This window comes from Lactuca sativa, chromosome 3 (genome assembly GCF_002870075.4).
Source record: "Lactuca sativa cultivar Salinas chromosome 3, Lsat_Salinas_v11, whole genome shotgun sequence".
In the NCBI taxonomy this organism is placed as follows: domain Eukaryota; kingdom Viridiplantae; phylum Streptophyta; class Magnoliopsida; order Asterales; family Asteraceae; genus Lactuca; species Lactuca sativa.
The window spans coordinates 41,933,368-41,949,996 of NC_056625.2; the positions used below are offsets into that span (position 1 = coordinate 41,933,368).

General features: G+C 36.1%; 3 protein-coding genes across 4 annotated transcripts; all 3 read left to right on the top strand.

Moving 5' to 3' along the window:
* The first annotated feature begins 543 nt into the window (after positions 1-543).
* Positions 544-3,226, top strand: LOC111881560 (glyceraldehyde-3-phosphate dehydrogenase, cytosolic). The gene is made up of 11 exons (XM_023877956.3): positions 544-671; positions 763-795; positions 939-1,039; positions 1,537-1,652; positions 1,742-1,841; positions 1,932-2,078; positions 2,162-2,222; positions 2,310-2,407; positions 2,488-2,630; positions 2,711-2,884; positions 3,005-3,226. The coding sequence occupies exons 1-11, from the start codon at positions 668-670 to the stop codon at positions 3,051-3,053; spliced, it is 1,026 nt and encodes a 341-aa protein (XP_023733724.1). The 5' UTR covers positions 544-667; the 3' UTR covers positions 3,054-3,226.
* A 6,323-nt stretch (positions 3,227-9,549) lies between these two features.
* On the top strand, positions 9,550-12,008 carry LOC111881589 (lysine histidine transporter 1). Of its 2 annotated transcripts, none has more exons than XM_023877995.3 (7): positions 9,550-10,072; positions 10,202-10,585; positions 10,658-11,051; positions 11,134-11,239; positions 11,317-11,408; positions 11,505-11,573; positions 11,661-12,008. In XM_023877995.3, exons 1-7 carry the CDS (start codon positions 9,891-9,893, stop codon positions 11,757-11,759), a joined length of 1,326 nt encoding a protein of 441 aa, XP_023733763.1. In that variant the 5' UTR covers positions 9,550-9,890; the 3' UTR covers positions 11,760-12,008. The 2 variants fall into 2 exon arrangements, with proteins under 2 accessions (XP_023733763.1, XP_023733764.1); XM_023877996.3 differs by having other exon boundaries at positions 9,930-10,104.
* A 481-nt stretch (positions 12,009-12,489) lies between these two features.
* Positions 12,490-16,226, top strand: LOC111881585 (uncharacterized). Its single transcript, XM_023877988.3, has 15 exons — positions 12,490-12,644; positions 12,750-12,825; positions 13,031-13,153; positions 13,258-13,603; positions 13,689-13,784; positions 13,883-13,962; positions 14,040-14,115; positions 14,182-14,358; positions 14,438-14,542; positions 14,629-14,724; positions 14,817-14,909; positions 15,278-15,358; positions 15,435-15,550; positions 15,622-15,748; positions 15,833-16,226. Exons 1-15 carry the CDS (start codon positions 12,569-12,571, stop codon positions 15,989-15,991), a joined length of 1,827 nt encoding a protein of 608 aa, XP_023733756.1. The 5' UTR covers positions 12,490-12,568; the 3' UTR covers positions 15,992-16,226.
* Positions 16,227-16,629: the final 403 nt, after the last annotated feature.

Consider the following 16,629-nt stretch of genomic DNA (forward strand, 5'->3'; position numbering starts at 1 on the left):
TATCATGATTTTCTAGATGGAAGAGGGAGGGAGGGATGTTAATAAATAAGTAATTACAAATTTGGTTCAAAAGCAAAATGGTTAAAAAAAAAGTTTAAGGGGGTGTTTGTTTTATCTTTTAAAACATCTTTTAGCTTTTAGAAAAAAATAAAAAGCTAAAAGATATTTGGTAAAAGCAACAGATTTTATAAAAACTATTTTTGGATATAAGGAAAATAAACTTTTTGAAAAAAATCATGTAAAACTGATTTTTTGCAACTTTTTTTAAATGAACTTTTGCCTCTCAAAAGCTAAGCCAAATACCCCATAACTCATGGTCCCGTTAGACTTAAAGGAGGGTGGACCGACATTGAAAATATTGGAAGCACAAGGACGAAATTGATAAAAGTTGGATATTTAGATATATTCGTTAAACTACAAGGACCAGAAATTTTACTCTACTGAAAACCGGCTCATGGGTTTAGTTAACCAGCGGCTCGATCTAGAAGCTCCTTTATTTATTCAAGTTTTGGTTTCTTTTTCTCCAAGAAACTAATTAAAAAATCCGCCATCACGTGACCCTCCGGCTTCGGCTAATCCGCCGCTCCGCTATAAATTAGGTGTCGTAGTCCTTCATCACGCACACTACACCCATCTCACCAACTACGATCTTCAAAAACTTTGCGCAATGGGTAATTTCTCTTCCGTTTTGATGTCCACTCACATCGTTTTTCTGCTGCTTTTGATTTTTATGTTCGTTCTCTGTTTTGTTTCATTTTGCAGGATCAGATAAGAAGATTAAGATCGGAATCAACGGTACTTTTTTTTTTTTTATTGAATTCAGTTTGATATATATATATATATATATATATATATATATATATATATATATATATATATATATATATATAAGTTTTTTGTTTTTAATTGATTAGTTTGTTTTAAATGATATGTGATAGGATTCGGAAGAATCGGTCGTCTAGTTGCCAGAGTTGCTCTCCAGAGAGATGATGTTGAGCTTGTTGCTGTTAATGATCCATTCATCACCACTGAGTACATGGTAACTTTATCATATGAGAATCCTTTTGTTGCTTATGCTGCAAATGCTTATTTTTATTTAAAAGTTCCGATCATATATGTCAAATTACATACACTTTTCGATGGAATCATCAAAGGGAAACTAAAAAAAAATGGTAAACCACATTATTGATACAAATGCCGTATTCAAATTTTTATCGATCTGTGTGTATGTGTATATAATGAATAGTCAAATCATACAACTTATGAATTCTTTGTTTGCTCTGTCTGTGTACATACAGCGATTTATGCTTAGGCTACCATCTTGTGTTAGTTGTGATAGTTTGAGTTAAGATGATGTTAATGGTCCTTTTACCACTAAACCATGTGTGATATGGGTATTATGCAAAAGTTTAGGTCACATGTGCTACAAGTTTTAACATATGTAAATAAAGCAGAGTCCAAACTATAATAGTAGTTCAGTAAATATAAATTGAAGCATCTCCCTTTTCAAAAATTCACTGGTTACCATACATGCAGACATATATGTTCAAGTACGACAGTGTTCATGGCCAGTGGAAGCATCATGAGCTTAAAGTCAAAGATGAAAAGACCCTTCTCTTCGGTGATAAACCCGTCACTGTTTTTGGCATCAGGTAACATCTATCACATGCAAGTCTTTGTTGGAATTTTTTTTTATAAAGAATATTTTGTAAATTATTTGTCTTTTCATGCTGCTGTTTAGGAACCCTGAGGAAATCCCATGGGGTGCAGCTGGAGCTGACTTTGTTGTGGAGTCTACTGGAGTTTTCACTGATAAGGACAAGGCTGCTGCCCATTTGAAGGTTTCATTAAATCTCTAGTCAGCTTTCATATACTTTTACCAATTTTGTTATGTTTAATTATATTTAATTATTTAATTATTTGTCATGTAGGGTGGAGCAAAGAAGGTTGTCATTTCTGCTCCTAGCAAGGATGCTCCCATGTTTGTTGTGGGTGTGAACGAGAAGGAATACAAACCCGAACTTGACATTGTTTCAAATGCCAGCTGTACAACCAACTGCCTTGCTCCACTTGCCAAGGTTATATAACCTCCATTTCAACTAATAATAATATTCACCATTCTTCTTCTTTTCGTATTTTTCACAAAAAAAGAAAAATACAGGTCATTAACGATAGGTTCGGAATTGTTGAGGGTCTTATGACTACTGTTCACTCCATCACTGGTATTTACTATTTACGGATTTACCCTTTCAGCAGATTAAATTATTGACTAAAAACAAAATGTATTAACATTTAAACTAAACTTTCAGCCACTCAAAAGACTGTGGATGGACCATCAATGAAGGACTGGAGAGGTGGAAGAGCTGCTTCTTTCAACATCATTCCCAGTAGCACTGGAGCTGCTAAGGTAATTACTATTTACGGATTTACCCTTTAATAATTTTATACAAATATTTAATTCAAATTATATATTGTGTGTTGATGTAGGCTGTGGGTAAGGTTTTGCCTGCTCTTAATGGGAAATTGACCGGAATGGCCTTCCGTGTGCCAACTGTGGATGTGTCAGTTGTTGACTTGACTGTAAGGCTGGAAAAGAAGGCTACCTATGAGCAGATTAAGGCTGCCATTAAGTATGGGAATAATAAATAGATTAATATTTTGTAGAAACATCATGTTAACTTTTTGGGCGGGGTTGTTTTTGTAATTTCAGGGAGGAATCAGAGGGCAAAATGAAGGGGATTTTGGGATATACAGAAGACGATGTTGTGTCCACTGACTTTATCGGTGACAACAGGTCGAGCATCTTTGATGCTAAAGCTGGAATAGCTTTGAATGACAACTTTGTGAAACTGGTGTCGTGGTATGATAATGAATGGGGATACAGGTAACTATATTTATATCTTTCAACATGGAAGAAGTTGAAAGAATTGGCACTGTGTTATATATTATATAAGATCCACATGCATACTCTCTGATCAATGTTTATTTTTTGCCATGAATGCAGCTCCCGTGTTATTGACCTCATCTGCCACATTGCATCTGTCCAAGCCTAAATTTTTCAATGGATGATGTCAACTTTATTTTGGTCATTTTTTCTGATTCTGTTTTGAGAACGATTTAGGACTTTGGTGGTAATAAGTCTTTTATACTTTGTGTTATTATTGAGAACAAGTCTTATGAACCATTTCTATGACAGTATCTTTTGAATCCTATTGTTTATTCTAAAGTCTAGAGTGTTGCTGATTTTTATAACTTCATAAAATTACTTCAATTTTATTGTCTTACCCAGATGATAGGAAAACTTGAAAAAAATGATTGCTTTTTATGATTTTATTGAACTTTCTGTGTTTCAAACTTGAACGAGTCTTATACCAACCTTTCCAATGTTGTCCCTTTTGTGATGTTGTCCACATTATGATCTTTATGAAATTGATATGCATAATGATGTTTCAAATGTAAATATATATAGTACCACCATATTCAAGCATGACTTGAATCAACCATACCACCATATATAAATATGACTTGAATCAAACATATTAGACAGAAGTTTGGAGGAAATTGCCTGATTTATGCATATTTTATTTGTGTGGAAATATGATTTAAGGTAGTTTTTCATTTGACTAAAAGGAAATGCCCACGATCTATTAAGACCTATACATATTGATGTTGGCAATCCTTACATAACCATGTCTAAATTTGGTATGATGTCAAGGTAAAATGTCTTTACCACTACCTTTTGGGGTTATACCTTAGAGTCTGTTGTAGGCATTCTTGAAATGATTTCAACAAAGGTAACTAAGACATCAATCTATGGCATGGGATAACACCCAAGTTGTCTCTACTTTACTGCCAACATATGATATGTAATTTCTAGAAAACTATTATCTGGAGCTTTCAAATGTCGCTTATGGGGTACTATTTCTACAACCTCATCGAGGACAAACATGTTTGTTTCCAGGAATCTTTGAGTTCTTAGAGAGAAATATCTTGTTATAAGAAGCAAGTAGGAACAATATAGACCTCAAAGAAATCCGAGAACCACAAGATAGTGATACAACACCTTCTATAAGTATCGTCGAACAACGTGGTAGGCCCAAACACTTGGCTGTAGATGCACGCATCTAACATTCACAGTTTTGGTAGGATTCATCAACATCAACATCAAGTTACTTATACGGTTATATCTATATATTACTAATTTAGTTATTAGAAATTGGCTTCTAGCCCCTCCAATTTTATAAACTCACTAATAGCCTATATATGTTTGATTTATTTATGTAACAAATCACTAGAAAGACTATTAACTAAGAAATTAAATAACTAATTAACGAGAAAACTCTCCCGGATAGTCAAAAACAACATTCTTATATTGGGAATGTAAGTTATCTAGGAAACTATACAAGTATACAAAAAAAGAAGCCAAAACACTAACATAAATTACAAAATTTTAAAATAAGTATTTGAGAAAAAATATTAAATCCTAGAAAAATACTCTCTCTCTCTCTCTCTCTCTCTCTCTCTCTCTCTCCACCGGTCTACTCAACTCTCACTTCCTCTGTCATATTGTGTTGCTTAGGGCTGAGCATGGGTCGGGTTTGACCCAAAACCGATAGTATCGGTTTTCAAATATTTAAAACCGAACCCTAAACCCAAACCGATGGGTTCGGTTTCCCGGTTTTTCAAACTTGGTTTCGGTTTTAAACCCAGAACCCGTTGGAAATTTCACTTGGTGGCATTTTGTAGTTTGTATTGAGAGGTGAATAGGAAGAATGTTTCATTCTTTTGTCGATGTGAGATAGTTTCAATTTAAGAAATAGAAGAAACAAAGGGAAATGATAATGGTAATCAAAATAAAAGATAGTTTCAATTTAAGAAATAGAAGAAACAAAGGGAAATGATAATGGTAATCAAAATAAAAGGTCCACACGTCGAGAGTAAGACTCAAACCTTGGTCTTTTGCCTTACATGTCCGCCGCCTTAACCAACACAACAACTAACTGTTTGTGTTTAGAAGTCAAGGAAAAGATATATAAACGTAATAAATTGCAGAATACATCTATTTTGTAATGTTCGGTTCGGTTTCTCTCGGTTTTGCACATTCCTAAAACCCAAACCGAACCGGATTTTTCGGTTTCTAAATAATACAAACCCAAACCGTCGGTTTATGTTTCGGTTTCGGTTTTTCGGTTTCGGCTTCGTCGGTTTTTGTCGGTTTTTCGGTTTTCGGATTCGGTTTTGCTCACCCCTAGTGCCGCTTTGCGGCTATCTCTCCTCGTTGGAGTAAGTTTGTATCTACATGTACTCTCTTTATCTTTCTCTTTCTCTCGCTAATCATACAACTCTAAACTTTGATAACAAGTCTCTCCATGGGCGGATGTCTTAAGGCCCTCACTGATGGGTTTTAGCTATAAGAACATCCTATGTGCTCATACAAACCCTAATGCTTGGATCTAGGTTTCTCTATTGTACATGCAATTCATCCAAGACTATAAACCCTAGAACTAGTATATGATAATCAATATAACATATGAATTAGGATTTGGATCATACCTTGATTGTTATGTAGCAATAACAATCTCAAATCCTCCTTGTATTGTGTAACGACCCAATTTTCACGTCCAAAAATTTTGTTTATAAATCATTACTTGGAAATCATTAATAATTAAAACATTGTATAATTAAACCATTTCACATCGAAAACCAAATTGAAACCCACAACATTTAAACAACCAAAATATCAGAGTGTCAATCCCAGAATAAACTCATAACTGCGGAAACAAAAGTGTGTGTGATATGCTGCTACCGAGCCTGCTCCTTCCCCTTGGCTGAAGAGGTACCTGAAACAACAACTGAAAAATGTAAGCACAAAGCTTAGTGAGTTTCCCCACTGTACCACATACCATAATAATCACATAACATACATCTATCGTCAGGCATATTTGGGTGCCCGACCTACCCCTTCGGTCCTCTCGACCGGATATTGCCTAGCATACCTAGGTGCTGGCCTCCCCTTCGGTCCTCTCGACCAGATACTGCCTAGCATATCTGGGTGCTGGCCTCCCCTTCGGTCCTCTCGACCGGGTACTGGAGACTACTTCTCCCCTTTACTACTACCACATAACATGTACCACCGTATCAGAATCTATCTAGCATGGCTGGGTATAACTACCCCTTCGGCCCTATCGACCGGATATCTTGGGGACTATCTCCCCTACTACCACTAACACATAGCATCACATCATACTAGCACATAAGCATGGAACAAGTAGTAGTAACCCTAGATGGATATCACGGAGACAATCATCCACACACAACTCCTACTGGTGGGCCGACATTGTGGCCGTAGACCCACCGCTACTGGAAGGTAACTCACATCGAAGTAGCTGGTGGTCTGATTGGGAACTGACCGTCTACTACTGCTGCTGCTACTCCGGAAATCCTCCGGCTGTAATTCCCACAACATACTCAATCAATCACTGCTAACTGTCCTTTGGGTAAAATGACCATTTTACCCCTGATCATGTCATAAGTCAAAGTCAGAGTCAACTTTCAGTTGACCCGACTCGCCGAGTTGGCTCTCCAACTCGTCGAGTCCCTATCCAATCGATTGTCCTGGATCCCGTCCTTACTCGTCGAGTTAGGCGTTGACTCGACGAGTTCTCCTTCTAAACTGAGGTTCAAGTCCTTCATCCTACTCGCCGAGTTGTATGAACAACTCGCCGAGTTCATCTTCATCCGATGAACACTTATGCTGCGACTCGCCGAGTTGTATGAACAACTCGCCGAGTCTGTTCTTGATCTAAGGAGATTGCCTTGAACTCGCCGAGTTAGGGCAATGACTCGCCGAGTTCCTTCATGGATAAGTTCGGCTTCCAACTCACTGAGTCACACCTCGTGACTCACTACTCACACTCGACACAACGAAAAGGGGACAACTCGGAGACTCGCGAGCAGACTCGCCGAGTCAGATGAACGACTCGCCGAGTCGTCGCCATGCAATCACTATATACGCGATTTTGCTCGATTCCAGTCCATGCCATTCACAGATATGGTTTCCTAGAGCATGAATAACACGTAAAGTTTCCAACTTTACGTGTAGATACTCACCAATGAGGGATTTAGGGCTCAAAATGCCTCAAAAGGGTAGATCTAGGGTGAACAAGCAACATGGGTCCATAAAGGTGGTAGATCCAGGCTCTTGGAGCTCGATTCCACTTAGATCTATGAGCTACTCTGCTTATTACGAGTCCTCAAGTAAACACAAGCTTGGAAATGGTTCAAGAAGGACTTTAATGGGGCCATAAGCATGAAAACATGGGGAAAAACGAGCCATACCTTAGTGAACACTCTGAGATAGCTCAAAGATGCTTGACCTCCTCTTCTCCTTCTTGATCTCCTCTCCTTCTCACTCCAAAGGTTCAAGAGAACACCAAAGGCTTCAAATCCACAAGAATCAAGGCTTAGAACGAGGTATAAGGCTCTGAGGGTGAATGGGGCTTGGCTTGGGGCGGAAATGAGAGATTAAATAGGGTGCAAACCCCTGAAACTTAGGGTTTCATCAAACAACGGTGACTCGCCGAGTACAGGATATGGACTCGCCGAGTCTCCAACTTAAACATGTCCCATGTGCCGTCTCTACTCGGTGAGTCGGACCTATGACTCGCCGAGTCCAAGGCTAAAAATGGAAAATACTCAAATAAGATTTACGTACCAGGAACCAGGTGCTACATATTGACTTTAGAAAGCTTAGAGTCACAAATGTCACTCCTCTAATGGTTCACAAACACCAAGAGCAAGAGGATGAAGTAGAGAAGAGAAGGAGGCTGCCCAAAACATGTGGAAACCCTAACCAACCAGTTCACCACGTTTTTGAGCCATAAGGGTCCTTTAAATAGAGAGGCTATTAGGGTTATCTAACAAGGAAACCCTAATTTGGATGCTTAGGCCCTAAGCAACCCATGGACTCCTTCCTTAAAGGCCTAGGACGATTTCTAATGGGTTTCCCCATAGAATTCGTCCACCCCTTTATTATGGAGTCCATTAGCTCAATATTCAACTATCATACAATTGACAGTTCTAGTCCCTTAAGTTTAATTAATCTCTTTTAGCCACAAAATTAATTATCAATTAATTATTGACTAATATTAATTAAACAATATGATTTCTCCTTTAATATATTATTCTCATAATATATTAATAAATCATAATTAATCCTTTCTCTCCATAATTCATCCTATCAAGCTGCTTTGGTGAAGGCAACCCAAAAGGACCAAGCACAATCGGGTCAAGTACATACCAAAATAGTTATGGACTTAGACACTAATCCAACACTCACCTGCTATTATGTCTCTCCGACGTTGCTTCTCATCTCCAATTCACCTCTCGGTTGATCATTCTATGGATTTATATCACAATTATACCTTCTTACCTATGTTGTACACATAAAAGTAAAAATAAACAAAACAAACTACCTAATAATTTGACCTAGGTACTTGTTATTCTTTATTGTTAGTTTAATATAATTAAAATGTTTCTAAATACCATGGTTGCAGAAATCAGGATTAATCGTGAATTAATCGCTTGACGTTCTCCAACCGACTAATCGTGAATTAATCGGTCAACAAAAGTCAAAAAGTCAAAAAAAAAGTCAAAAAAAGTTAAAAAATTCAAAAAATTAAATTTTTTTTTTACTCTAAAATTTTCAAAATCTCAAATATTATACTAAAATGTTTATATTTTCGTATTTTCAAATTTTCAAATTACAAATTCTCTTATTATCTAACTTTGAAGTGTTATTTTTCTTAAAATATCTCTTATTTTCTAATTTTGAAGTGTTATTTTTCTTAAAATATATTAATCTTTGATTAATTTTAATGTTTTATTAATAATCTATGGTCCCCGATTAACCCCGTCAAGACCGATTAATCTCTTAACACCAGTCGACCGTCGAGCTACCGTCGAACGAAATTTACAACTTTATATTTTATTTGATATATTATAAGTTGATATTAAGTTATTCTTATTTAGTTCTTTATATTTTTATTTGAATTTGAATGTTCCTATATAATTACAAATTGTTGTGCATATATAACAAATTGATTGTTATTTGTTAATTAGAGTTTGTACTTAAGATTGTGAATATCGTGAAGCATTTTGATTACAAACAAGTGACGAGTAGTTATCTTTGGCACTCCGTTTTTATTTTAGTATGTTGTTTAATAAATTGTAATTGTTAATTTGTTATTTGTGTTACATATTTTGATGGTAAGGATAAGCCATACTAGCACCAACTTGTGTTAATTAGGTTGTGGGTAACAAAAAAAGAAAGAAATAGCTAACTCTTTTTGTACTTAATTGTTGTGTTGACTAATAATTATATAAAGTATGTTTTCTCAAAAGAATCTGTCCCAATGTAATAAAGAGTATTGGTTCATGATATTAATGGTTAATCAAGAATTAATTTATACTGTTTTGTTATGAAGTTTTGGTAACAAAAAGAAATAAATAGGGGTATTAGGTAATTTCAGAAGGATAGTGTGGCAGTTTTAAAAGAGTGTTTCAACACAAGTAACGACTACTAACAACTAACAAGGATCCAAAATTGGATTTCTGGTTGTGATCGATTCAAATTACAGTTAAAGTGAGAAATAGCAGCTCTGCCGCCAAACTTCCCTTTCCTCGCATTCCGCCAAAATTTTCTCTACATGTGTCATCAAATTATCGAACCCATGAAACCCGCTTCTATGGCTGACACAGTACCAATTCTGAAAGTTAAGGAGAGAACCCAAATATCATGGATCTTGGTCCTCTATTTATTCTCGACGTGGGTTCCTTCTTCTTTATCAAAGAAATTCAAGTGAGTAGAGAAGCGTGTAAATCAATCTTCCATGGAGTCTGGTGCTGATGCGAGGAATGATAGAAGAACTGCCGAGGAAAAAGCCATCGATGATTGGCTTCCAGTGACATCCTCCAGAAACGCAAAGTGGTGGTACTCAGCCTTTCACAATGTCACCGCCATGGTTGGTGCGGGTGTCCTCAGTCTTCCTTACGCCCTATCTCAACTCGGATGGTATCCCTTTTCCTTCAATCCAAGTCTTCTCTGTAAGATTCTTTTTTGGTTTAAACGATGCACACAACATGTTCGATGAAAATCCCCACACAAAATCCACTTTCATAATATACAATCTGTTTGATTCAGGGGATTTGGAATCACAGTACTAGTCCTATCTTGGGTGATTACACTCTACACACTATGGCAAATGGTGGAAATGCACGAAATGGTTCCCGGAAAAAGATTCGACAGATACCATGAGCTAGGGCAACATGCTTTTGGTGAAAAACTCGGGCTTTATGTTGTAGTCCCTCAACAGCTTATAGTAGAAGTAGGCACATGCATTGTCTACATGGTGACTGGAGGAAAATCTCTACAGAAGTTTCAACAATCAATTTGCCCTGATTGTAAACCTCTAAGAACCACTTACTTCATCTTGATTTTCGCCTCTGTTCACTTTGTACTTGCTCACCTCCCAAATTTCAACTCCATTAGTGGTGTCTCTTTAGCTGCTGCCATCATGTCATTGAGGTAATAAACTAATAATAAATCATAAATCATAAATCATTCCATTGATCAAAATTCATTATGAACTTATGGCAGTTATTCAACGATTGCTTGGGTGGCTTCATGGAAAAGGGGAGCTCATGATGATGTGGACTATAGTCCAAGGTCGAAAACTCCTGTGGGACAAATGTTTGGGATGTTTAGTGCTTTGGGTGATGTGGCATTCGCGTATGCAGGTCATAATGTGGTTTTAGAGATCCAAGCAACTATCCCTTCAACACCTGAAAAGCCATCAAAGGGACCAATGTGGTTGGGTTGTGTTGTTGCGTATATAATTGTTGCTATTTGCTACTTTCCTGTTGCAATAATTGGGTTTTATGTGTTTGGGAACACTGTTGATGATAATATTCTTATCACTCTTGAACACCCTCCATGGCTTATTGCTTCAGCTAACATGTTTGTCATCATCCATGTCATTGGTGGGTATCAGGTATGTGTCAAGATTTTCTTCCTTCTCATGTCTCTTCATTACAAAATGTCAAAATCTAACTTTTTTTTTTTGAACATTTCAGATTTTTTCGATGCCTGTTTATGACATGATAGAAACCTTCTTGGTGAAATCAGTGAAACTGAAGCCGAGTGGTGTCCTTCGATTCACTGTTCGTACATTATTTGTTGGTAAGATTATGATGCTATTTTTTTTTCTTTCGGAAAGACGTTTTTTAATTTTGATTCCAACTTTTGGGTATTTGCAGTTATCACTACTTTTATTGCAATCACATTCCCTTTCTTTGGTGGGCTTCTTGGATTCTTTGGAGGGTTTGCATTGGCACCAACCACCTATTACGTGAGTCTTTTTTTTTTTTTTTTTTTTTTTTCTCTTTTGCAATATGTGAAAAGTCCTTTTTGCCCTCTCATTGTGTTTTTATCATTACTTGCACAGCTTCCATGCATTATTTGGCTAATAGTTAGGAAGCCTAAAAGATGGAGCATAACTTGGTGCATAAATTGGGTATTGTCAAAAATTCAAAAAAATTTTTTGTTTGTTACGGATTTTTTTTTTCTATGAGGTGTCTAATTTGTGTTGTTAATGTTTCAGATTTGCATAGTAATTGGTGTGCTAATAATGATTCTAGCGCCAATTGGAGGTCTAAGGTCGATTATTAGGTCAGCTGGGAGCTACAAATTTTACTCGTGAAGAACTCAAAAATGCAACAAGTATTGGAGTTTGTGTAAAAAGAGTGATTTGGTATTTGTGAATAAATAAAGAAATAAGTCTCTCAGGTGAAAGTTAGAGATTAAAATAGATGTAGGTGTTGGAGTTTGATATGTGTATGGTGTTTTTTTGTACTTTGCAAGTGATGTACTACTATCAGTATTAGGCTCAACTCGTGGTACAAACTTGTATTTGTTTGCTAGTTCTTGTTAATTATTTTTAATTATTTTAGTTGTTGGCACCTTTTTTTTTCAACTTTACCTTTATGCAGAATATGCAAAATGATTATTCTTCCACCAAAGCTTGAACAAAAACTTTTAATAAATGTTATATTCAATTCATATTGAAATTACAGGTACATGTACGATAACAAATGTACGCTTTGGCATATCAAGTATAACTTTTTTTAGACATTGAAATTCAAACCCTACAAGATTTATGGAACAACTTATTTCCCGTTCATATAGACGATGTTAATATGTTATTATAGAATCAAATAACCAACTTAAATCTTGATATTAAAAACTATTTATATTATTTTTTAAAGAATTGGAGACTGGAAGTGGAGTTGAGCCTCCGAGAAAAGGCCCCAGCCAATGAGCCAAATATCTTATCAGTCCAGCCCAGAAAAGATGACCCTTAGGCTTGATCAAGCCAGGGGCCCAAAAGCTTACATTCCTTAGAAGCCCATTCAACGATATATTATACACACACGACGAACCAAGTTTTCGCGCCATCTTCTTCATTTGTTTCCCTCCAAGCACAGTCGACAGCAAGAACCCTAGATCCCCATGGACGACCAAATTAGAGCCGAATTCAAGAAGAACAACTTCGTTTTAGTCGAAGAAGAAGAAATACTTCAGAAATGTAAGAAAGATTTTCACTTTTTGCCCCACTAATTTCATCGTGATTTTGTTTTTATAGTCCGTGCGATTGATTATCTTCTCAATTTGTTTTTGTTTCGGTGAGCAGGTCTGACATTTTGTATAAATTACAATCTCAGTCCATCGGACCTTGTTTCGAGCTGGGATTTGTACTCTATCAACAGGTAATTAGTTTGCTCGATTACCTTAACGTTCAGTATAGGCGGTCCGAGTATGGAGGTGGAAAGGAATTATAGTCTGCTTTGTAGGAGAATCCATTTTGCCACTCGAATTGTGTTTAGTTTTATTTGGTTTTTGACAGTGTTATCATTGTTCATATGTATGCATTCCGTCAGCAATATTATGTTAATATTATCCCTGTTTTGACAGGCAACTGGAACTAGTAGTATCAGATGCTCATATGGATGCATTCCATCAGCAACTACAAAGTGAACAGAAACAAGCTATTATCGAAAAGGAGCAAGGCCTACATTCATATACTGATGTCACCATGTAAGCCTTTTATCTGAGTCACTGAGACGTGACTGCTTATAACTGTGAATAATTGAGCCTCATTTTCTATGATTTGAATCAACGACCACAAACTTATCCTACAGGGAGTTAGATGAAGACCATGAAGATGCTAAGGAGATTGTTCCTACCTCTCCAACAGGACAAACTAATGTACATCTGGACTCATTTGATGTAACACCTATGCAGCATTCATTGGGGAAGCCTTTAGAACTGGTGACACCCTTTGGGCAACGAAAAGACAAGTTTGTAGTACACTCAACTTTTAACACCCTATCCACAGTTCATGAAATTAAAATGGAAAAGGGCGAAGAGGGTTCTGAAGATGATGTGATCAAAAGGGTACAACCTATTAAAAGTTGTTCCCTTGAAGTTCATTCTTCCCAGCCTGCCCCTGGATGCAGATACATGTATGACAGGATAGAAGACAAGGTATTATAGCATTCTCATAATTTTGATTGCTTTTCGTCCCATGATTATGCTTACATCACTAACTTTAATGTTTTTGGAAGTTTAGTTTAATTATCTTGAAGATAAAATCATGAAATATTCAAAAGCCATGGTTGCATCTCAGCTTTATGAGGAACCTGTTGATCCATCGGTTGCTTCCCAAGTAATTCCTATCTCTATTTTATTAGAATTATTCTTTTCTTTTGTATCATCTTTGAAGAGCTTCAACAACATAAGTTACATCTCTTGATTCCCTATCAGAAAAGTATATTTGCTGTTGGCATGATTTGCTGTGAAGAAGAAGGGCGTTTAAAGGAAAAACCAATCATGCTTCAAAGCAGGTAATTTCTGTTGAATCTTTATGCTCTTTTCAGACATCTTTTCCCTTACTGTTGTCATTTTTCACTTGTTTGAACAGTGTTGAGCATTCTGGAGGACAACGTGTGCGCCTTGACTTACAGAAACTGGATCAGTTTTCCCTTTTCCCAGGCCAGGTAGATAGTTAAAAGATGGAAATTGACAAGAAAAAAAAAATATTTAACATAAACATAATTCAACAGGTGGTAGGTATTGAAGGGCATAATCCAAGTGGGCACTATTTAATTGCAACAAAAATTGTTGATAATGTTCCACTATCAGTCCCTGATGATGAAAATATTCGTCAAAAGAAGAGACAAGCTGTGGATGAAGATAACAAACCTGCTGGTTTATCTGATATAACATCAGATTTATCATTGGTGTGTAAGCTTGTTCTTCATTTTACTAAAGTACCCCTTTTGGATTTTCTCTGATTCTAACCATGTCATCTTTGAGCAGATTATTGCTTCAGGCCCTTACACCACAACTGACAACTTATTCTTTGAGCCACTCTCTGATCTTCTTGCATATGCACAAAGAAAGCAGCCTCAGTTGCTTATACTGGTGAGAATTTACAATTTTAACCCTGTAACTGTTCAAAAATCAAAACCACTCTAAACTAACTAACATTGTATTTAACTCATTAACAGTTAGGGCCTTTCATTGATTCGGAGCACCCCGAGATCAAGAAAGGAGCTTTAAACAGGACTTATGATGATTTATTCCGTCTTGAAATCCTTAGGAGGGTATAATCGTCTAAACCGCTCCTTTATTTTTACCTCTAACACTTTTATTTCCACTTTTTCCTTTGATTTTTTATATATCAATTGTTCCTCAGCTTCAAGATTATGTGGAATATATGGGCTCTGCTGCACGTGTGATTCTTGTGCCATCTATACGCGATGCACACCATGACTATGTGTTTCCTCAGGTAAATTTATTATTTTTTTCGTGAATGAAATATTTATAAATTTTACAGTAAGTTACATGTTGGTCCCTGAGCGTAGCTAATTTTTGCAAATTTTGGTCTCAAAAAGTCTTCTTTTGCAGTTTTTTGTTTTTATTTGAGGTTCTTGTAACGTTTTTTGGTTATTTTTCCAAAGTAAAATGACTATATTGGTCCCTGAGTGTAGCTAGTTTTGCCATTGTGTTACCAAAAACATTAAGAAAACCTTAAACAATGACCAAAACTGAAAAAAACAGCTATACTCAGGGACCAAAAGTGTAAATCACTCTAAATATCAGAATGAGTTAAATTTTTTGTAGCATTATGCTTATTGTATTTTTTTGGTTGTGCAGGCTGCTTTTGATATGAATATAGCTGATCTAAGTCGTCAGATCACTTGCATTACAAATCCAGGAATGATCTCAGCAAATAAGGTAAATGTTGTTATTTGGATGATATTTAAAAAAATGTGAGTTGACAAATTTTAATAATTGAGTGAAAAAAATATAGGTGAAAGTAGGCTGCTGTAGTGTGGATGTCTTGAAACAGCTTAGTATGGATGTGGTGTCACGTGGGATCAAGAATCGCATGAATACACTAACAAACCATCTCCTGAGTCAACGCAGGCATGTTTTCAAAATTCAAATAATATTTTTCTTTTTTCTTAATTTAATATTTTTTATGTTTGTGACAACAGCTTTTATCCTCTGTACCCACCCGCGGAAGACACTCCTGTGGACTTGTCGCTTGCTCCAGAAGCCCTTCAAATGTCTAGTGTTCCAGACATTCTCATTGTCCCTTCAGACCTCACACACTTTGTGAAGGTATCTAATGCATTATATCTTTTAAATGGTTCTGTGAAGATTTTATTGATGTATTATTATTGTTTAATTTTGAGATATTTGTAGGTTTTGAGGTTGGAGGGGACAAGTGAAGGAGGTGAAGAAGTGAAATGTATGTGTGTGAATCCGGGAAGACTGGCGAGAGGTGAAGGAGGTGGTCACTTTGTAGAACTTAACTTCCATGGTACCCCAGACTCATCTTCTGCCTCAGTTATTCGTATATAGAAGCAACATTCAGCAAAAAAAAAGACAAAGAAACAGAAAACCTGGTAATAGTATTCAAGTCTCATTTTGCAGGACAAATTGTTTAAGATTTAACGAAATTAGTATTGAGTTGTAATTAATGTTGTATTCTGTTTGGTTTAAATCGTTGTTGCTTTCTAGTTCTTTGGTAGTATTGTATTAAATACTAATCATATCATGTTATAAGATAAACTAGCTGGTTATAGTCTTTTTTAAATCCAAGACTATATGGACTATCACACCAATTTAATATAATGGCTGCAAAATGAATCATTGGATGGAAACATCAACTAAACTCTATCATAGAGTTTCAATCAACTTTCTACAACTGTAAATAGATTCACCAAAAGTTTGAAGTCCTTTGAAGGCTATTTCGTACTTATTTCTATAGAAGATTATACAATTTTGAGTTGATTTTCATATACAAAGCCTTGAACTTAAGGGTTCATGAGACTGCTATTATTTGCATAAGTTTTGAATTTTTTTATTGGTGTGATAAATATGATTAAAAGACTGTATTACTATAATAACAATAGTAATATTTTCTTTTCAGATTTTGCTAAAAATGACCAAGTGACCCACCCAAGTGTCAAAAAATGACCCCAAAAAAGAGCTCTTCC

What these genes read in the sequence shown, in the direction of transcription:
- LOC111881560 (XM_023877956.3), top strand. An exon ending in GTCACTGTTTTTGGCATCAG is followed by an intron (nt 1,653 to 1,741) that starts GTAACATCTATC and finishes GCTGCTGTTTAG; the next exon opens with GAACCCTGAGGAAATCCCAT. An exon ending in CAGATTAAGGCTGCCATTAA is followed by an intron (nt 2,631 to 2,710) that starts GTATGGGAATAA and finishes TTGTAATTTCAG; the next exon opens with GGAGGAATCAGAGGGCAAAA.
- LOC111881589 (XM_023877995.3), top strand. Translation starts at nt 9,891, where the DNA reads ATGGAGTCTGGTGCTGATGCGAGGAATGATAGAAGAACTGCCGAGGAA. An exon ending in GCTGCCATCATGTCATTGAG is followed by an intron (nt 10,586 to 10,657) that starts GTAATAAACTAA and finishes AACTTATGGCAG; the next exon opens with TTATTCAACGATTGCTTGGG. An exon ending in ATGTCATTGGTGGGTATCAG is followed by an intron (nt 11,052 to 11,133) that starts GTATGTGTCAAG and finishes TGAACATTTCAG; the next exon opens with ATTTTTTCGATGCCTGTTTA.
- LOC111881585 (XM_023877988.3), top strand. Translation starts at nt 12,569, where the DNA reads ATGGACGACCAAATTAGAGCCGAATTCAAGAAGAACAACTTCGTTTTA. An exon ending in GATTTGTACTCTATCAACAG is followed by an intron (nt 12,826 to 13,030) that starts GTAATTAGTTTG and finishes CTGTTTTGACAG; the next exon opens with GCAACTGGAACTAGTAGTAT. An exon ending in CCAATCATGCTTCAAAGCAG is followed by an intron (nt 13,963 to 14,039) that starts GTAATTTCTGTT and finishes TTGTTTGAACAG; the next exon opens with TGTTGAGCATTCTGGAGGAC.